This window comes from Dryobates pubescens, chromosome 14, assembly GCF_014839835.1.
Source record: "Dryobates pubescens isolate bDryPub1 chromosome 14, bDryPub1.pri, whole genome shotgun sequence".
Lineage (NCBI taxonomy): Eukaryota > Metazoa > Chordata > Aves > Piciformes > Picidae > Dryobates > Dryobates pubescens.
In genome coordinates this window covers 5,547,180-5,570,443 of record NC_071625.1, presented here as the reverse complement: position 1 = coordinate 5,570,443, position 23,264 = coordinate 5,547,180, and the positions used below count along the sequence as shown (strand labels likewise).

General features: G+C 37.6%; 1 protein-coding gene across 1 annotated transcript in view; it reads right to left on the bottom strand.

Annotated features, from left to right (window-relative positions):
- Positions 1-23,264, bottom strand: part of MMP16 (matrix metallopeptidase 16) — a 166,451-nt gene that overhangs the window by 48,485 nt on the left and 94,702 nt on the right. The window contains exon 4 of the mRNA XM_054167377.1: positions 13,997-14,301. Within this exon, the coding sequence (XP_054023352.1) occupies positions 13,997-14,301 (305 nt within the window). The remainder of the gene's footprint in view (positions 1-13,996; positions 14,302-23,264) is intronic.

Here is a 23,264-nt window from a genome sequence, read left to right as displayed (position 1 = left end):
AACACATACCTATGACTTAATATTTTTGTTTTTAAAGAGAGAGAAAGCAACACAGTATTGTATATACATATTTGGGAATTTTACATGAACAGTTCTTCCTTCACTGTATTTTAATTCCTACTAAAGAAAAAAGTATAAAAAAATCAAGATAGAATAGTCTAATCTTTTCCCCCCATGGACTGCTGATAAAAGAAGTGGGAATTTTGAATCCTAATTGGCAAAGTGATTAGGAGAAGAAGAAAAAAAAAAAAAATCATTAGAAGTTCTCTGATCTGAAAAGCAGATATATTTTCTAAGAAGTCTGTAGACTTCAAAGGGAGACCTGATCCAAGCATGTACCATATTCTAAATTGAGACAGCTTCAAACTGAGGTTCATATATATGGAGAAAGTGACAGAAAGACAAATCTGCTACTTTAGTTTTACTTTGTTAAAATTTAGTCATATGGAATTCTCTGATCTTTTGGATAATCTGCTATTATTACCAAATATTTCCATTTAGCTGTTTCATTCTGGCTAGAGGAACCGTAAGTTCCACTAGCACTCTGAGAATGCTGTCAATTTGGCACTTCTTGGCATGAGGATGCCTCAGCAACTGCCATGGAGGGGCAACATCCAGGATGAAAGATTGCGAAGGGCAAGGCAAAGGGTGCTGGAGAGGCCAAGATGGTTACGCACACAAGCCATCCTTCTGAGCCTCCTGGAGGAGAAAGGCCTGTAACAAGAGGATGCTTAAAGAAGAAGATGAAAGTAGAAGTTATCTGCCCCTGCCGAAGCACAGAAGAGCTTTGACATGGGAATGTTGGCCAGGGCAGAGGTAAATTGTGGCACACTTTCCCTTTTGTGCATAAGGAGGTCAGCAGAACTCCAGTCTGGGGGTCATCAGCAGGCACAGACAGGCAGAAAGGACAATGCCAGAGGGCCCATGTCAGTTTCCCACAGGAAAGTAGAGGGCTGAGTGCAGAGATACAGGGAAAACACTGGTCCAAACAGCTACTCTACCATATTCCACACTTAGGCAGGTCTGGGATCATTATGTCTCTATCTCTGACAGTCACCGTGACCAGCCCTGCCAGTAACACAAATGGTAATTAAAAATACAGACCAGCTAAGGACTGACTGTAGTTGCTAACATGTCATGAAGCTCAGACCCTAATATTTTTATTGCATCTGCTAGCACTGCTAGCTAGAGTATAGCTAAGAACATTAATCCTGTGTCACTGCTGTGAAGGCTCAGTGAATATCCCATTTCCTCAGACTTAACATTGTATCAGTTCCTAAACTGCATCATAAGAAAGGAGCTATGGGTGATTCTTAGGAAAAAGGAAACTGCAAGCATCTTTACACATTACCATATTGCCAACTATGCATTCAAAATTTAAGTGGTGCAATCCACTCATGAATTATCCTATTTAGACCAATAGGAGAGCATTTGTCCTGCCATATTGAGAGACACGGAATAGCTCACACCAGTAATTGCCCTTTCTGAGTATAATAATGAACTGTTCCCCAAAACTAAACTGAGACAGCATCCCTGAGAGATTTCTTCGGACCCCAGCTGGTGTTGTTATTTGGAAGTACTTATCACTGCAGTTCTCCTCTAATCTGAAATTGCACATGATTCAGCATCACTGATGGAAGTCATCTAGGTAGAGAAAACTGCAATACAAATGTCTATACCTGTACCTTTCACAGCCAGTGATGAGAAACAGGTATTTCAGGACATGATTCATCTAGTTTATTTTAGACACCTACTTCAGGATGCAACAAACCTTACCCACAAAGGCAATATATCTCCCCTCTAATTCTAAAGGGACTCTATGAGATTAACTCAGATATAAACATCAACATATGGTCAGATTAATTCCACCCCCTCAAGTCTTCTGGCTTCTGACTTGAGTCTTTTCATTTAAAGCAGTAGCAAAACATTAATTATAAAAGTACAGGATATGGACTTAAGTGATATATGTACAAAATCAGGAAGCACATCATTGACTTGACCTAGAGACTTAAATTTGTCCACTAAAACAAAATATTTTGCACGAGACAGTATTGCTTATTATAGGTTTAATTTAGGTGGCCCTTTTTGGTTTTTCTCTTTTAATCTTTTTTTTCCCTAACCTGGTATTTTAGCTGTATATGTTTCCAGGTAGTTGTGTTAGCTGCTCAGCACTTTTAGAAACCCAAGTCACTTGGGAATTAGTCTAAAAATAGATTAGAAACTTTTTAGGCCTCAAGAACATATGGTTTGGGCATTTTGAAGTGATAAATTGTCAGGATAAAGCACAAATTATTCTCTAGGCTTGAGAATACAGATGTCATTAAAAATCTTTCATTAGCTGGTCATATATTATTCTTTTAAAAAAATCATGTAGAGTAATACCTTATATTTTAGGGTTATCATATATTCTTCTGCATTTGTTACAGCAATCCATTACAGTTTTGCCTAACAGATAAAGATGTAATTACTGTAAAATTCTTGTCTCGTTCTCTCAGGAAACCATGACAACATCCACAGTAATTGGCAATATGATTTTTTAGATTCAGTTTACCCTTAAAAAAGCAGGGGAAAGGAGAGGGCAGCATAGCAGTAATATTCTACAGAACATCTCTGGGAAAATTCAGATTTCTTAAAGCTGCTCTCTTTGTAAAAAAGACTTCATGAAGTGGTCCCAGCAGCAAACAGAAACTGTAAGTTCTCTGAATCACACCAGAGATGGAGTCCTAAGCGTGATGCCTTCTTTAGAAGACAGAAATGTCACTTTGTCTTATGCAACAGTCCAAAGATCATAGATAGCTTCTCTTCCCTAGAATTTTTCTATTAGCAGATCAGACTGAAAATAAAAAAATAAAAATCAATCCATTACTTCATTAGTTGCTTGGGGTTTGGGGAGGTTGGTTTGTTTGTTTTGGTGGGGGTGTGCTTGTTTAGTTTTTCTGTGTGTGTGAACTGATTTTCTCTTCCTTTAACCCAGTATGTTTGAGAAGATGGCTTTCCACAAGCTCTCCATGGCAAGCAATTTTTCAAGAAACTGAAATTCAGACTCTGGTGTGAAATCTCATAGGTCATAAGGTAGGTTATGATTAGCATTAGTTTTGATATTTCTATATAATACATTTTAAAGAAATACTACCTTTATTGTAAGGTGATGAAGACCACTTATAAGACGATACATAGGAGATAAGAAAAAAATAAACCACTGGAATATATTACATTCTTTCCCCCCACTGTAACTGTAACAACAAAAATTAGACTAATCTCTCACAGGTTCAGGAATCAGAATCTGCTAGGCTTAACCTTTCCTCCCGTTCGAAGGATTAAATAGGAGCCGGTTTTGGTGGGGGTTTTTGTGTATTTTATGCATGCACTCATCCAAAATACATGTTTGCCTGAACAAAAAAGCCTTCCCAATGTTCTTTTCCAGCATACTAAAGGGGGTGAAAAACAACAACACAACCACCAACCAAAACCACCCCAATGAACCCACAAAACCAAACCAGCCAAATCAAAAAACCAAAACAAAACCCCACCAACCAAAAACCAACACAAAAAACAAACAGCAGAAAACCATCAACAAGCTCAAAAAAACCCTGAATTTATTCATTTCAACTTATTAATTGTAATAAAACCCAAAGCAACCCAAGCAATATTTTTCAACTGAATTTCCCTATATTAACTCTGTACTTTTAATATACTAATGTGAGTGTGTCTGATCAAATGAATCCAGTTTGGGAAGATAAATTTATCTTCATTGGTGTGTAAATAGTTGTTGGAGACAAAGATATCTTTGGGAAAAAAATATTAAATATGGCAGTTCTTTTTCTGTAAATGTAGGTGCAATGGTTGCCAAAATTGTCTGCAAGGTTCTCTTCTGCCTTTCAGATATGTTTCCTTGGTTGATGTAACCGACAATGTGAACTTTCCTCATTTATTTCCATGCAAAGCCAGCCAACTTCATTTTAACACTTTTCATTAGCAGTTTAAGATAAGCTGGCTGATCACAAACTAAGGCAGATGGCAACTACAAGCAGTTTGTTCTGCTGGCCCTGGTATGTGAGAAATAACCTCCAATTGCAGTTTGAATGGATAACTGAGTTTGCAACTTCCCTAACTACTCCATATAGGCTTGCAATGACCTGTGTTTACCTACACTGCTACAGAAGCAATATGCAAGTTAGTGGCTCAGGTTACACTGCCTTTTTTTGGTTTACGAGCCACATCATGGCCATCTCTGGCAATTAAGCCCCAGTGAAAACATCACCTTGCTTCCATAGACACAGAGCACGATATAAGATGTGTGTAGCAGTATACACTTCCAATTTTTTAATTAAGAATATCACAAAATCCATCTTCTCAATGCATTCTGCAATCTCTTCGTTTGCATAATTGTGCTCTTGGCACTTTTAGGCCAAGAAGAAAGCTGAGAGCATGATATGAGCGCAGTGTGCATGATATGCACACTTACAGCCCCTGAGATGTCTTACAGTCAGCCAGCTAAACATGCATATAGAATGTGGGTCTGGATTCATCCACAAAACTGTTACACACTGGCAGGCAGTGAAAGCAGATTTCCCTTTTAACAGTATGTACATAAAGCGCTTTTCTCAAAGCCAAAAAGGTGCTCCATGAAAGCAAAAACACTCCCCCAAAGCAATAAAAGTGAGGTAATTATCTTTCTATCAGTTAATATTTTCCATCAACTGGCTTCTGTCCAGTAAATGGAAACTAGGAGGCAGATCCTCTTCTCCTGTCTGTATAGCACTGTGTCTAAAGACTGAGCCCTCACCAGCCAGCAGCTCTTTAATAACTGAAAGGGTTCTTTCTATTCCCAAGTACAGCTTTGAATCTTATGATAATACTTTCAAGGACATGTTTTATGTAGCAGACACTGACTATTACAGAGTTACCATTTTATGTGGGATCTTGGTGATGGCTAGATATGGAACAGGTGGGCATATGCACACCAAGAAAACCACCCATGGAAGATTTGGGAAGTTTGAGGACTTATTACCCTGTGAAGTTCAATCAGCCCAACATGCACTTAACTGAAGAGGAAAGACTGGTTTGCTATTTAAATACTAGAAGTCTTGAGGACTAGCCATAGAAAACATTTTCTTGAATTAATTGGATTTCAGGGGAAACGGTGAAATGAAGAGAGTCAATAGTTACTCCGTTTGTCTGGAGCTTCAAAATTCTTCAAAATAATATCCTGGCATCTTCATCGTTGTGCAATGTTAAAAATGCAATAACTGCTTTTTTTTTTTAAATGATATTGCTAATTCTATCAATTTGCATTCAAATAGATTCAGCTTAAAATAGAAGCTGTGCTGCCTTAACCTTACAACTACATATAAACAAAGTTGTAACTGAACAGAGCGGATCTCTCTATCCTGGAAACAAGATATGACAGAGGTCCCTAAAATTATGAATGGCATAGATAAAATGATTGGGAAATTGCCTCCTCACAGTATCACAACCAGTCTACCTAAAAAGTGAATTTTTAAGTGCCAGGTTCAAAATTCAGAAGGAGGTAGTTCTTCACATCTGCTTAAACTATAGCATACATTGCCACAGAATGTTGTGGATACCAAATGCTTACATGAGTTCGAAAAGAGATTACACCAGTTCATGAAAGGAAATCCCTCAAAGGCTATTAAACACAAAAATATGGCCCGTGGCTCAGAATTCAATGAGCCACAGATTGCTAGAAGCTAAAAAGGGAATATGCTGGGGTTTTGTTGCCATATGTTTGCCCTGCTCTTATTCTCTTCCCTAGGCATCTGTTAATAGCCATAACTGGATACAGGATATTTTGTAGGATAATCTTTTATCTGAACTCATGTTGGCAATTCTGTGTTTAAACATATATGCACAAGTATAATACAACACGAATTCAAAGAAAATATTAATCTGTTACATATTTATCCTGCTACAGAACTGGATAACAAGCATGTGACAACTGTAAGGTCACACTGCTTGGTTACAGATAAAACTTGATATTGATTAGAGCTTATTAAAATATATATAATCTATACAGAGAATTATGCTTCATGAAATTAATGCTGCTATTGCAATACAGAGCTTCTATTAATGTGAAATGCTCTGCCTTCTTTAGACTAAGCACAGCATGAGCATGGTTTGAGACGCAGAGCTCCCTTAGGAGACTTAGTTTTCCCAACTTCAGTGGTTCATATTTCCAGCAGCATATATCTCCTACACTGTGTCAGCCACACCAGCGGCCAAAAGAAATTTACTACAGGTTGATCTATGCAGTTCAGAGATCAGAATTTTCATAATTTTTTCTTGGCTGCCACTACAGTGTCCACAGCAGAATCTATGCACTAACTGGAGTCCAATACATCACACTAGATACTGTATTTGCATCAGAGTCCAAGAAACTTTGCGATCTACAAATAGCATGGTACAACGTGACAGGTTTGGTTTTTTCTCTTTTTATTGCCTGCAAAACTTGAGCAACTTGTTGAATGCCAGAGAGTTAACAAAGAAATTCCTAATTCTTAAAAGTTTTGGGGTTGTTCACCTGAAAACACAACCTCAGATATATACAAGTTACAAATATTCCACATGAATTAAAGCATTCTGTGGCAATATTCTCCTTAGATTTAAATGCAAGTGCATACTAAAAGGGCCTATTACTTCTGTAATGATGTTTCACTTGATGTTATTCAGTGTACATTCTTTGATGAGAGAATGATGATTTCTGTAGAATTTCAGTATGGTACAGTACCTGCATCGGTAAATTTGCTACAGAGGTAAAAAATCATGGGTCTGACTGATACGAATGTGATGGTAAGAGTATCAAACTTCTGTTACTCATCTACTGTGTTTATCTTCTGTCACTAGAAGACATGGTTTTGTGGTCAGATTTCAGCCAGTAACAGGTATATTAAGCATCATGTTTAATGTACTTGAAACCTAAGCTCCAAGGAAATCCTTATTTTCCCCCAGAAGCTACTTCTAAAGCTTGCTGGTTTAAAAAAGCTCCACTTGTGTAAGTAGGTCAATCTTAAATTAATTTAGTTAAAAGAAGTGCACTTTCCATTCAAACTGGTTTAACACTCCCTTAAATAGGCTTAGATGCATTCAGTACTTCCCCAGAAAAAAAAATAGCTGCTTTAAACAGAGTTGAATCAAACTTAAGTGCGTGTAGCCAGACAGACATGAAATCAATTTTGATAAACCAATGCAATTTTTGAAACAGAGGTAAGAGTTTATGCTTTAAGTTAGAAATGTCTACCTTCTGACAAATAACAAAAATGTTTTCATACACTCTCAGGAGAAGAAAGGAAATATAAATTACAAAGCCATAAAATATATATGTATTAGCAATGGATTTTGCTCTTCATGAGAGCGTAGTGTATATCTCTTCATTCATGATGGTCACTTCTCTGAATGTCTTCCTTTCTGCTTTCTGCACTATAATTTTTAGTATTCCATCTCAGAGTTTCCTATATTTAACGGGAATTATGTTGATAATTCATACAACAAATCCAGGGAAAGAGATTTGTGGCAAATATGTAGTGCAACAGTGAGGAAGAAGAGATACATCTCAGTTATTATTCCCAGCTGATAGGCAGCGTTTATCTTTCATTCAGCTTGTGGGTAGTGGTGACTATTAACAGCAAAATTCAGTCCTTTCTTTCTTTCCCTGACACTATCTCCCAACATGAAACTTCTGAGCATAGTCACTAATTAAGGAACCTAGCTTTGATGGGTTGGGGCTGCCAAGGAATATCAGAATATTACACAAACTTGATCGATGAAATGGCCCTTGGGGTTTGCCTACAGAACTAATCAAGACATAGATTTCTAAAGATGAGAGAGCTTCCTCTGAAGCCACTGTTCAGAATACTGCTTTCATGCTTTTCATCTGTCCCACTCTCAGGTCTTTCTTCAGAAATGGTGAAGGGGCTGAGATTTATTTAGATTTTGAAATTGTCCAATTTTAAGTTACTGAGAAAACTACAGCTTAAACTGAGCATACTTCTTGGCCTCTCGGAGGTTTTACAAGGGATGCCTCAAAAAAACCCCCAAAAAACCAAAAAGACAAAAGACACAAGTTAATAACAATTTCCCTCCAAAATACAGCAGCTAATGATCCTTTACTAAGGGGCACAGATATACTTCAGCACTTTAGAAATAGCCCCTCACTGTACTGACTGCATTTAGTAGCTCCTAGATAAAATATTGGCTTCTCTCTTTCTCAAAGTTCTGTTATGAGGGTCATAAGCAAAAGTCAGTCACAGGAACGAGGCAATGAAAAGCTAGTGAGTACTGCATATAGCATATATTTTGAGTTCTTTCTGATTTATATTTTCTGAAGTACAGATCAGAAAAGTGGCCTCCTGAATTTAGTTTTTTTATTAGTAAATGCTATTAACAAAGCAAAGGTGCCAGGTAATCCCTACTCCAAACTGTGACATTGCAGAAATATACCCTGCATTTTTTTCCAGCAGCAATATATCTATACTCAGCAGCTTTCAAAAGGCCATTGCTTAAAGTTAGAACAAAATAAAAACAAATAATTGCCAGCCTTACAAGAGGGAAATCATCTTATATATAAGACCTCATGAATGCATATGGCCCATCCCACTGCAGTAACCCTGGCAGACAGGGGAGAAGGAGATTAGAGACTCTGAGGCCTAACAATGCCATAACAAAGCAGATTTTTCAGAAATCTAGCACTTTACTCATTCTAGCAGAATCTATAATACTTCAACCTCTTATTCTGTGGCTGTGCATAAAAAAAAATCAATTCTGTAGATGTAATAGTGCATAGATACAGATAATACGTGGGAAGGTCTTGTCAAGGCTATTAGGATCACCACTTTCCATTTTGGTACAGGAAGACAGGTCACAGAACAGGATTTTTCTGCTAGCTACTAGAAAATTTACTACAGAGACAGTTTCTATTTTCCCTCCTCCCTGGCAGTGACTTTGAGTTTCATCAGAGTGACTTGATATACTGTAAGTGCAAATAAACACTCTGGATTTTGTTCAGGATTTTGACAATAAAATACCTCCAAACTATTGTCATACTTAGAAAGAAGTCTTTGTCATTTTCTGGATTAATATACATTATTCATTGTTGATAAAATTTTCATTCAAAGAATGAGGTCATACCTGTCACCGAAATGGATTGGAGTCATGGGAACTATGAAATCTCTCCTTAACCTCAAGACTGGTACATTAAGATTTTTTCTCCCCCCGGCCCCCTTCCTGTCTACTTCTTTTTCTTTCTCCAACTCAAGTTCAGGAGACAATAAGAATTTAAACTTTTTCTCAACAAGTTTTGATTTTTCAGACAGCTACTTAATGTAATGTGATTTTCACCTTCTGCTTATTCTTTTCTCTTTTTACCTTCTTGAGTCCATGTACTGTGAAATGTTTTCTTGTGATATTTCTGTCTATTCTGATTTGCTGTTCTGGAGCAGCGTTTCATCTTCAATATTTGTTTACTCCATCATCATCTTCTACCATAGTTGCCAAGTGTTTCCACAACAATTGGAGTTTTAAGTGAGACCTTCTAGGAACACAATATGCATGAAGAAACCTTCCTGTCACAAATAAGTTATAGATGCAAGTCCTTCATCTCACACTGAAGCCTGGACAGGCAGACCATAAAGGAAATGAGGTTTACTGCATGTGAAAAGGTCTACTCCTACAGAACAACCTGAGAATTACATATCCTAAAAGAAAAAGTAGAACATGACAGCTGCCTGGAGGAAGGCTACAGTCCAATGAATGCAAACACTTTGTCCAAATATATTGGAAGGCTAACATTCCCTTACCTTGCAAAAAACCCCTCAATACCTTTTATTCTCCAGTCTATCCCTTCTCCTCTAGAAAAAGAAATTCTGTCCTTCTTCCATTACTCCCCTGTGCCAGAAAGTCTCTTGTTCTTCTTTCTGACCAGTACTTCCAGCAACACCTGCAGCACTATAGAAAGAAATTCAGAGAAAAGACCTCTACAGCTCAGCTGCAGTTAAGGTACCAGCTGTACTCTGGTTACAGGGTATTATGAAGGCAACAAAATATATCATTTTAGAGAGCCTTCAAGTGTTAAATTGTACGACAGGAGGCTTTTTCCTGAGCGACAGGCCCATTAGTCTTTACTCCTAAAGAGTCTTACTCATTCTTCAGAATGAGGGAGGAGTCAAAGCACAGATCTCTTTGCCAGAACATGATTGATAAGGCAGGTCTGCAAACCACAAAAACACATCACTGACTTGAGAACAAAGGAAAGCAGCACTGCACTGCGGAGATGATGGATTTCTATTGGAACTGCCCTTTCAGTCCATGACATTATTAAAATCAAACAAGACACAAGAAAATCAGGTAAACATGATAAGAAAAAAACCAAACCAACAACTAAACTCCAACCCTAAAGTATGAAGACACTGCAATTAACTAACAAGATAAATTACCTTAGAAATTAGCTATACTCAGAATACTGGATTTGTGTACGTTTCCTAATTTGGAATGAAAACTATTTTCAAAAAGACAATAGCTTATGTAAGCATTTCAACAAGTTGCCTCTGTCCTGAGGCAGATAACATGACTTTTTCATTAAAAGAACAGTACAAGATGGAGAACGAGGCTAGTACTTTTCCAGGGAATCTTGTGTTTGCATTTTCGCTGCTAAGTTGGTCCATGGTTTCAAACAACTCCGGAATAACAGAATAGGAATCTAAGAAAGTCAGCCTTTGGGGGCAAGAGTTAATTTTAAATTATAAAGAGAAACAGATCACCAGATCTTTTTCCCCTTCTACACTACATGAAGATGACTACTGAAGCAATGAATCCTAAAAAGAAAGAAAAAACAAAACCAAACTTCACCCAACATACCAAACCAATAAACAAAACCAAACCAAAACAATCCCACAACACTCCCTCCCCCAAAACCCCCAAACGAGAAAAACCCCAACACACTCACTTGGGAAAAAATTACTCATAACTAGAATCATAAATATTTTGCAACCTTTTGCTTTTCAGTGCTTTGAGACTAAGCTCAAGAGGATAGGAAGCCTGAGAGACTGCGAAGTCTTCCTGTCAGTCTCAAATGGCATGCTTGTCTTTTGAAACTCAGAAATTTGTTCCTGTCACAGAATATCTGGACATTCCTTCAAGATTCCTAGACATAAGCTAATGAAGTAAGATAATCTGCAGAACTTTGCCATCCTGATAATGAAGTCACCAATCAGACAAACTGGCACATTCACTCTGCATATACGGATCGACTGCGCGTACATTGCTATTTCTAGAGTTACAATAACATAAGGCTTTTCTCTGGACAACAGATGCATGCTTCATACCATCTCAACAACCAGAATTTGCCAAAATTCTTCAGAAAACTTAACATTTGTAACATTGTTATTTTAATTGTCATGAATTTTGCACAAATCTTCCAGTCAAAGCATCCTGGGGTTTCTCATTTGCCACCATTCTAACAGGAATGTCTCCCTCAAATAGTACATTTGAGCACACTAAAGTACATACACTATTACATTTGCAGGAAAAAAAAATAATCCAGTAACACCTATTAAGGTTTGGTGTACTAAGACACATAAAAGCATATTTTTTGTGATAGCATCATTTTACTTTCACTTGATTATTTTTCTTCCAAATTTCTTATAATGGATTAATACAAAAAATTAGCTTTTGAAACCCACATAAAGGCACATAAGATACGAATGCCCTTTTGCACTCCAAAAGTTACTTAAGTTAAAGGAGAAGGAGATAGATGGAAGTTTGCACACTTTCAAAGTACCCATATGTGGAACTACTCCAAAAGAGCTATCACATTTTAAATTGACACCTTGACTTTGGCATGCACATATCTGTAGATTTCCCCGAGTGCTTGAAGTAATAGCTCCAAAACCCACAGAACGTTACGTGCAGCACTGGGCTCCCACTGAGGCCCATAAAACCACCTCAATTTAGCCTCACAATGCTGTGACTGACTATGTACCTGAACTGCACAAACACAAGACTCCTACTGCTGTTCTTAGAGCTAAACTCGCAAAGAGAACAAATACAAGCAATGCAATAGCACAGATTTTTCTCTCCAATAAGAATATAGAGGTCTTGGTTCACCAGAGAAATATTAGCTTAAATCTTTGTTGCAAACTCCAGGATACAAATACTGCTATGTAATTGTCTGAATGCTACTTGGAAGATCTCAGGTGAGAAAGGAAAAGGAAAGGAATTAGATAAAGCCTCTCATTGTTCACAAAATGTGGTGTAACACTGAAATATAACAGTTCTGCAGTTCTTGTATTCTTTATCATCTTTTGTATGCTAGGAACATCCTCTGTGCGTCATTGTTTGCTGAAAAGGCTCTCTCAAACTCTGTATAACAGGCAGAGAAAGATCTACTAGCATAACTGAAGATGCTTGGAACCAAAACCTGTCAAAGCATCAACACAAAATACGTATACACAAAAACTCTTCTTTGATACTGTTCTGCAGAGATGCAAAGGGTTGCTTTAAATTAGGTTTCCTACACAACGGAAGTAACTTAGTCACATGAACTTGGAGCTTGGTTGTGTGAGGAATAACTTTAGAGTATCTTCAATCTTGATTTGGTAAATTTCAGGTATGTCAACTGCACTTGTTTGGCCATGGCACATGTACAACTTAAGTAAATTGGAAAAATGTTAGAATTACCAATTCCAAAAGACAATCAAAAATTACTGAGAAAGACTAAGTCTGTTCTTGGAATGGCATCTTTAAGAGTTGTCTTTAAATGCTGCCACTGCATCACCATAAAGAAAAGCTAGAGAACATTCCAAATTTTTCTATACCAAAATAATCAGTAAGTTTGCAGATGACACCAAGCTGGGGGCAGGTATTGATCTGTTAGAGGGTAGGAGAGCTCTGCAGAGGGACCTTGACAGGCTGGACAGATGGGCAGAGTCCAACATCATGAGATTTAACACATCTAAGTGCTGGCTTCTACACATTGGCCACAACCCCATGAAGTGCTACAGGCTGGGGTCAGAGTGGCTGGAGAGCAGCTGGGCAGAAAGGGACCGGGGGACACTGGTCGATAGTAGCCTGAACATGAGCCATCAATGTGCCCAGGAGGCCAAGAGGGCCAATGTATTAGGAGCAGTGTGGCCAGCAGGAGCAAGGAAGTCATTCTGCCCCTGTACTCAGCACTGGTTAGGCCACACCTTGAGTACTGTGTCCAGTTCTGGGCCCCTCAGTTTAGGAAAGATGTTGACATGCTGGAACATGTCAAGAAAAGGGCAGCAAAGCTGGGAAGGGGTTTGGAGCACAAGCTCTATGAGGAGAGGCTGAGGGAGCTGGGGTTGCTTAGCCTGGAGAAGAGAAGGCTCAGAGGAGACCTTATTGCTGTCTACAACTACCCGAAGGGAGGTTGTAGCCAGGTGGATGTTGGTCTCTTTTCTCCCAGGCAACAAGCACCAGAACAAGAGGACAAAATCTCAAGCTGCACCAGGGGAGGTTTAGGCTGGATGTTAGGAAGAAGTTCTTCAGAGAAAGAGTTATTGGCCATTGGAATGGGCTGCCCAGGGAGGTGGTGGAGTCACCATCACTGGAGATGTTTAGGAAGAGACTGGATGGGGCACTTGGTGCCATGGTTTAGTTGATTAGATAGTATTAGATGATAGGTTGGACTTGATGATCTCAAAGGTCTTTTACAACCTGGTTAATTCTATTCAATTCTAAATAATGTCTATATGGCAAAAAAAATTCAAAATTGAAGTGGTTTACGTAAACACTCAACAATACAACATTTGAATGAACACAAAGGTTCCTAACCCAAACTCAATGTTATTAAAGATAAAAATGTTTTCATACTAGAACTTATATTTAGACTGAAGATATTTCTAAAGTAAGGTGAACTCCAAGAAACAAACATGGACTGTGTGACTTCAGGGACAGGGAAGCATGGGAAATAGACCTGTTAGCTGAAATCCACACACTTTAAACAGAAATCTTCTCTTACCATCATGATTGGGATTTCCCAAAGTCCATGGCTCATCTGAGTCAAAATGAGTGTCTCCCCCTATTCCTGGTCCAGGGAAATATGCGTGAGCCAAAAATCCTCCTTCCCCATCAAAGGGAGAACTGTCTCCATGAAAACCCGATGCAAAAATGATTGTAATATCCACGTCCCTCTTGCCATTTTCTAATTCAATATAAGGAACCTCTTCAAATGTTAGAGGAGTTACATTCTGCCACACATCGAAGGCACGGCGAATGGCTTTGCGCGTTTCAGCATCACCTACTTTTGGAGTGACGTTCTTTATGCTGGAAGAAACAGACAAACATTAGATTAAACTTTACAGAGTGGTAAGGGACTGCTTGCATCCCTTTCCCCCTAATCATTATAAGCACTGTGCTTTTAAGAAAAATGTCATAGTCTGGCATTATATTCTATACGGAAGAGTATTTTTAAACAAGCTGGTGTGAAACTGTGTCAAAATGCCTAGCCTTTAATTCTAAACTTGTATTCCTTAGATTACTCTCAGCAGTACCAACCCCTTATTTTTAAAAGATTAAACATATTTTAAAATTAAAAACTCTTAACAGTGGGATAACCAGATTAATCAACCACTGACCGTTTACCTCCTGGACCACAATTATACTCCACCACAGCTGAAGAATGGCATACAATGTCTGATCAAAAGGAAAATGTTTCCAGTTAAATGAAATACTAACTTTGTAGTGAGTCCATAAACAATAGCAGAGCTCCATACTGTGACAACCAAGATTCACAAAGCCTTAAAAACAGTTGCTGCAGCATTTTTAACTGGATAGATAATTCCTTATCACAAACAAAGCATTTTTATTTCAATACAGGCTAAGATGTCCTTTTATGATCTGAGTACTTCTATAAATCTTGCATAAAACTGTAGAATTCAGATAAATCATTTCACAGAGGACGGTTATGTGCTAATTGAGAAATACATATTTAAACAGAGATTTCAGTCTCCACTCCTCCTTCAAATAACAGACATAAGAGAAAAGCAAAAAAAAACCACCCATCAGAATTACAATAGAGTTCAGAGTCACAGTTAATAGTAAATTATAGTGGAATCATCTTCAAAAGCCTGTCCTTCTCTTGTTATTGCGTTCTAGAAGAGACTGGCAATAAATTTCAGACCGATTCAATTTCCACCATCATTTTCACTTGATTCATGCAGCCATCAAACACTGTTAGGTTTGTGTCTGTTCTGAAACTGCTGCAATCAGATGCTCTTGGTTCATTTGAATGAATGTCCAGCACAAATTTCAGAAATTAAACCTCACATATACTCTGGAACTAAGTATGTAAGTTTACACAGTGTGGCATGTTAATGGAGAACAAAAACATTTTCATGAGGCATTAAATTTGCCTGATTATATGGTATTGTAAGTTTATATAAATGGAAATAAAGCCTTCAAGTCTAATTTTATAGATTTGGCTTCACATATAAAATATTTTGCTAATAGGTTCACGTAGAAAACAAAAACTTACCTATTTTGACTACACTCTTAAATATTCTTTATTGAGTCCAATAATGCTCATCTAAACAAAGAATTTTCCATTTGTTCCAAAGGGATATCAAGACAGAGTAGAAAAATAATGTAGAGAATCCACTGCTTCCCTTGATATTTTGTTCTAAAGACAATTTAACCAGTCATTACATCCTTGTGCTTACTCTCTTATTTGTCTGGCTTATAGCATTGGTTTGTCTTGTTCTGTCTCTTTCACATTTCTGAGACTTTTAAAAGACATTTCTGCACTGCAATGTCATTATATTTTTGTTGTCTCTTTGAAACTAAAAGTTTGAACTGTTAAAATCCCTTACAATGAGACATTTGCTGTAGCCTATTAAATCTTTTCTTTGATTTTCATTTAACTCACTCCAATTTTGCAACATTCTTTTAAAAGTGACTCTGTCAGAACTACAAAGTAGTGTTTACTGATCTTGCTGTCACAGAGAAACAGTCCTCTGATCTGTAGGCATTGCCTTACCCTGTATGATATAAATTTCATATGATTCAAATTGCTATGTATGATGCCCTTTCTTCATAGTTATTTACTCATCAGTAATTTTATTGTCACTGTTGAGTGGATTTTTAGGCAACTAAAAAACCATTGGATACACTGGGACAACAATCAGTCCCTGCAGAACCCTTCTCTGAAAGATCTCTCCTTCGTGAATTACTTCTTTTGAGATGTTTTATTTACCAAGTTCATAAACTACTCATTCTGTGCCCCTTGAGAACATACACTATTTTACAACCATGGCATCATATGGTGCTAAATCAAAACACCTCAAAGGCAACCTTACACTGCCACCACCAAAACCCTGACAACAGTTAACATGTTACTGTGCTAAGAATGCCACTTAAAAAGCTGATTAATTTTTTCTTAGTCACTCCTGCAATGTGCTCTCCAAAGGAATAAACTGTCTCAGGCACAGCTCACTGAATGATTAGAGTCTCTGTTATTTGTTACATATAATGAATAGAGCAATTTAATTAACAGGCATTATTAGAAAATAGAACATGTCTAGGTAAACTGATTTTTTGATGTAGAAAAAGCTCTGAACTGAAAGACACAGGATTTGGTTTTATTTTATTGTTTTGTATTTAGAGACCTTTATAATGGTCAAAGTAATTTTTGGGGGATGTGTAAAGAGAGGATGGTCTTATCCTTTTATATGTGGTATGAGGAAAAGGATAAAAAGGTGATTGGAATTTTGTATTAGTGCCAAACTGATTAATTACTTGGTCTAAAAGGATTTGACTTGCATTCAAAAACTTATCACTTTACATCTTCTTACTTCTTCACTGCACAAAATTAAGTTTTAGTCATTGATTACAAATGAAAAATTGACCCATTGTGTTAGTTTCATGCTCATTAACTAGGGGTGATTATCTATGATGGGAGACTTCTTCCAGAGAATTCAGCTATTGAATTATTTCTGAAATAGCATCCTACATCTCAAGATTCACTGTCAAGAAGAAAGCCTTTTCAAAGCACACATTCTGTTTTAATACAAGGCAGATTTCTGGTTTCCAAAACACCTTCTGGAGAGGGTGAGATTTTACTGAAAAATGTAGTTTCTAAAATAAATAAAACAAATCAATAGTTATTCCAATATAAGAGCATTTCCAGAAAATGATTATGTTATTAAGTTGTTATGATTATTAAGTTATGATTATGAGTAAGTTGTCATGATTATTAAGTTGTTTAATGCAAGGCACCTTCAACTTGAAAAAGGCACATTCAAATTCTGTGTAACACAGACACTGAAGTTCTCTCAATGGTGAATTATTCTAAGCAAAGTTCCTAATGTGGGCACACAAAACCCAAGTTATTTTACATTCTTTTCATGGTGTTGATCACATAACCTCCCAAGATGAAGTTCTGTAAGATGTATCAACTACCATGGATTCTAGGACTCATCTCTTCAAAGTCTAGTTAAGACAAATCACTGCAGTATATAAACCCTTTTCTGTTGCACTTGGCTCTACATTTTAAAACCAGTGGTCACCCAGAGTAGTTGTAACTATCAGTGTTATCAAAATATCTTACAGTTAACATGTCCAAATAACAGAGCTCCAATATTTCAGTAAGCAAAAGATGATTGACAGGGTTCTGGGCAGCCTGATCTAATGAAAGATCACAAAACATTAGGGGTTGGAAGGGACCTTGAGAGATCGTCGAGTCCAACTCCCCTGTGCCAGAGTAGGATCACCTAGAGCAGGTTACACAGGAATGTGTCCAAGTGGGTTTTGAATGTCTCTAAAGAAGAGATCCCCTCAGGCAGCTCTGTCAAACTCACAGTGAGGTTGACCTCACCTCTTGCCCCTTGTCCTATCATTGGACATCACTGAGAAGAGCCAGGCTCTGTCCTCCCAACACTCGCCCTTCATATCTTTATAAACATTAACGAGGTCACCTCTTAGTCTCCTCCAAGCCAAAGAGGCTCAGCTCCCTCAGCCTTTCGCTCATAAGGGAGATGTTCCACTCCCTTCATCATCTTTGTGGCTTATAGTCATCCTGCTTTCTCCCAGGAACCCCAGGTCCCTCTGCACTTCTCCAACAGGCCAGTTCCCAACCTGTAGTGATCCATAGAGTTGCTCCTTCCCAGATATGAGTCTACACTTGCCCTTATTGTATTTCATTCAATTTTTCCCCACCCAACTCTCCAATCTGTCCAGGTCCCGCTGAATGGCAGCACAGCCCTAAGGTGTGTCAGCTGCTCCTCCCAGTTTTGTGTCATCAGAAAATTTGCTGACACTGCATTCTGTTCCCTCATCCAGGTCACTGATGAATATACCAAATAGTACTGGTCCCAGTACCAACACTTGAGGGACACCATTAGGTCCAGGCCTCCAACTAGACTCTGTCCCACTGACCACAACTTTCTGACTTCCTTCCCTCAACCAGTTCACAATCTGCCTCACTGCCCCATCATGCAGACCACAATTCCTCAGTTCAGCTGCGAGAATGTCCCTGCTCACTGCATGGGTTTAGGCTAGATGATCTTTGGAGGTCACTTCTAACCCAAACCATTCTATGATTCCATGTCATTTTTCACAAACCACTAAAATGAGTGACACTTGGTATGAATTTTGAAAGATGTTACACTGAGACAACCAGTCATGTATCAACTGAGTTATGAATTTTGTGGTTATTACTGCTGTTTGATGTAAATATGGTTTTCAGCCTGATAGTTGTTTTAGGCATTATAACTTTTATATGCACATCTTGCACAAGAGCAGCAAGATTTCACTAGTGACATGCACTTTCCACACTGATTAACTACTTCTGCAGATGCCTGAAGAGTCTTCTTTTGAAGACTGTTACCCTGAAATTCTGAGCTCTACTGACTGTAGAAAAGCTTTGGGTTTTCCTTCTCTTCTCTCTCCTTCCCCAAAATATCATCTAGAAAAGTATCCATGTTTCAGTGACAAATTTTTGGCTGCAACAGCTTCAGGAGCCTTGCAAGCCTGTCAGGATATACCTCACTTGTCATGTAAAATCAGTCATCTGAAATTTAAATATGGTACGTTAAGTAGCTCATATTTGCCATTAAATTCCAGTATTTCCTCTAGAAGAGCTTTGTTACATTTTTCATGTAAATTGCTACAATACTGTGTTTAAAAATCATCTCTCCTGACCCAAGCTAGACCAAAGTGGCAGTTCAGCAACAGCTAGACAAAGCTTAAAATACATAAAGCTTATTATTACTGCTTACCTTAGCAGTAATGGCCTCCACACAAGTTGCAATAACTCAGGGACAGACCTCTTCATGGCCTGCAGATTTTGATACTTCTACTCTCCACTGCATGTAATAAACACTGCTTTTAAATTGGTCCTACACCCATTTTTTGCATTAAATCCAGAGAACAAGATTAACAGTACCTTAGTACCCTGCTGTGCTGATTAGAGTGGATACTAGTGAGTGCTTTTGCAATTTTTATATGATTATAATGATGTGAGATGATTTTTTAATTTAATTTAGAAAAAAATCAATGAAATATAAATGGGGAAAATATTTCTACAATGCAATTTGTAGAAATGCTATTTGACAGAGAAGATAAAAGAGCAGGAAATTCAAGAAAGTAGGCAAAAAGATGCAGCAAATAATCTCTTTGAAGTATGACAATTAGATCTGTTATAGATCTGTATTTGGTATGAAACAGTTAAGGTAAAATTCTTTGAACACACTTTAAATTTATAGACTAGAATCATAGAACCAATAAGGTTGGAAAAGACCTCAAAGATCATCAAGTCCAACCTGTCATCCAACACCTCATGACTACCAAACCATGGCACCAAGTGCCACGTCCAGTCCCCTCTTCTTGAACACCTCCAGGGACGGTGACTCCACCACCTCCATGGGCAGCACATTCCAATGGCCAACAACTCTCTCTGTGAAGAACTTTCTCCTCACCTCCAGCCTAAGAACAACTTGTTGAAACTACCTTCTCATTGCCATTGCTGTAAAACGAACTGAAATTAAACTCAAAGTTTTCTTTTTTGTGTGTGTGTTTTAAATCCCACTGTTACTTTTATTGAAATTAATAGACTACCTCTGGTCAAAGGTATATTCCATTTTGCACCATTATTTCTCTTGAGACACTTCCTAGCAAGCCACTTCATTAATCCCTCACTGATGTGGGTTTTCTTAAGATTCAACTTCTCTCTAGCCTCACTTTACTAACTCTTTATAGCTATAATGTAAGAATATTTCTCATGTAAAGTGTGATCTCAGTTCATATAGCTCCTGCTTCAGCTGATTAAACCCAAGTCAGGACTATTGCTTTTGATTTTCTTGCTCTGTGACCACATTAAAAGTCAACCAACTGCTGCTACAATGGAGAGAATTTATAATTCTTTTGCCTCTTCAGTTTCATGAATATTATCCCCATAATTCATTAAAAGGAGATTTGAAAGTGACAAAAATTAGGTTTTCAAGACAGAATATCAAGATTAGCAAAATACTTGACAGATAAATGTAATCTTTTACTACTAATCACTTTAAAAGCGATAAAATGCAACATAAACATTTACAATTATAGCATATTGATATTCAAAGAAGTAATTATTTCAGGATTGCTGAAGTAGGCAAGTATTAAAGAAATGAGAATTGATATTCTACAGTAATAACATTTTATATGACAAAGACTACCAGTAAAAATGCAGAGAGAAGAATGTATTTTTGTTAATTATATTGTGGGAAAGTATAACTGACTTGATGGTTACATAGCAATCCTCCCACAATAACATTTTTTCTAGAACTTTTTCATTGCACAGATTTTAGAATCTCTATGTGCTAGGTATATTTTACATGTCTTCCTCCCATTCAGAAGTTAGAAATGCTAAGGTATTTAACACTGCTAATGGAGTTAACAACAGAGCAAACATTACCTTTATTAAGTTAGACTTTGGGAAAGCATCAGGCTTTAGTAGAGGGATAACATTTTTAAATCACTCAGGAACTGAAATGTTCCATTTTATTCCAGTTCCTGAACATCACCTATAACAGCACTAGCTGATTTCAGGTATATGGATACTGGAAACTGTCCTATATATTCTCAGGGTGACGAGAATTTTATTGTTTGTGGTACTTCTGATTGGAATTACACAGGGGATGAAGTTATAATGACCAAAAAAATCTATAACAGCACCTTTATTAGCACATAAATTCTGTATTTCTGCTTACTAAAAGAAGCTAACATTTAGTGTCGGGAATCACAGCATCTCTGTCCCATTAGTCTTTGCAAGCTGAAGCTCTATGGTAGTCTTAAGAGTTTATGAAAAAAATATTGTAGAAAGAAAAGTAGTGTCTCTACTATTATTTTTCTAGATTTGTGGCTGTAAATCAGAATTCCAATAGAACAGGTATGTAGGAATGCTATGACTCATGGATGGGTCACTTTGGAAACACCTGCTTTCAGAGAATCCTGAAGGATTCTTCACCATTACATTCAGAATGCTCTCCACCCCCAGGGATATCACTTCCCAGTACAACTGTGCATGCATTTCCTATACTGCTGTGCATTCTGTGATACAGAGGAGCTAAGAAATGTGAATTTCTTACTGACTTAAGATGCTAAAGTAGGATTCTAGAATATATAGTTAGGCATTTCCACTGCCTTAAGGTGTCTTTTTTTGGCTTCACCTAGAATAGCATTAATTTTCATAAGAAGGTGGGAGGGAGCACAACCAGGATAGCCTAACTAAACTAGCTGAAATCCATAATGCATCCAACTTGTTAGGAAAGCAAAAAGACATTGATCTAGGGGTTGACACTGTCTCCTGAACTCAAGAAGAACATTAAATTAATTCCAGGGGTTTTGGGAAGGCATCATTGACCATCTACAGTTTCATCCACTAATTAAATTAATACACAATGCTGAACAATGAAATTCTGTGTGTTTGGGTTCTTTCTTCCTCAACTCATTATAATAAAGCAGAATAGCTTCTAAATTATTCTTTTAACTTAAATTGTTCCGAGTAATGTGACGTGCCTCAAGTGTGACCAGCAGGTCTAGGAAGCTTCTCCTCCCCCTCTATTCTGCCTTGGTGAGACTACACAGGTCAAGAGAGATAGGGATCTACTGGAGAGAGTCCAATGGAGAGCTCTGAGGGTAACTGCAGGACTCGAACATGTCTGCTATGAAGAAAGACTGAGAGATCTGGGGCTGTTTAGTCTTGAGGAAAGAAGGCTGAGAGGGGATCTTATCAACATATATAAATATCTGAGGGGTAAGTGTCAAAATGAAGGTGATCATCTCTTTTTGGTGGTGCCCACTAACAGGACAAGGAACAACAGATATAAGCTGTAACATAGGAAGTTCAGCCTCAACATGAGGAGAAACTTACTTCTTGTGACAGTGATGGAGCACTACCACAGGCTGCCCAGAGGGGTTGCGGAGAATTCGCTGGGGCATTTCAAAACCTGCCTGGATATGTTCCTGCTCGAAGTGATCCTTCTCTGGTGGGAGAGTTGGACTCAATCTCTGGAGGTCCCTTCCAACCCATAACATTCTATGACTCTAAGATTCAAGGCAAAGCTTGGGGTTTTTGTTTGTTTGGTTGGTTTTTTTAGCATTCTCCAGTTTTATTTGCAAAACTCTTCTGCAGACTAAATCGTCTGAGAAATTACCAGGGACTGACTGCTTGAGTTAAAATTATGAAAAGTATGCCCAGAATTCGGATGAGAAGGACTTAATATTTAATAATTCTTTGTTTAAAGAGGCCATGTAAATTTTTTTGTTCTATTTTCACAGAGCCAGTTGCTTTATTGATCCACATTGTTGCTCCTTTAAAGTACCTGATGATTTATGTCCCCAGTAAAGGAGGTAATTGGGTAGGGTTTTTTGAGAGAGAGAGATTCACAAGTGTCTTTGCAAACACTCCCTTAAAAAATTAATCCATTAAAAACAAAAGCAAAGAAACAAACAAAAAATCCCTTGCTAGGTTTCATAGATTTCTTCTCTGACTCTATACAATGTTCAGAAATGTTTGTGTAGCCTGATACAATTTACAACACTGAGGAAGAATTAAGACCATATCATTAAGGTGTTTTTCATTTATTCTGTAATGAGGCTATAATTTTCATATACTCTAGATGTTCTCGTTCACTCCCATGCTCTTCTGGCTGCTAAAAAAGGTTCAAATAATTACTTTGTTCCCCTCTCTTTGTAGAAGTTATTTAGTATATAATCACTAATAATATTTACAAGCCATACTGGCATGAACT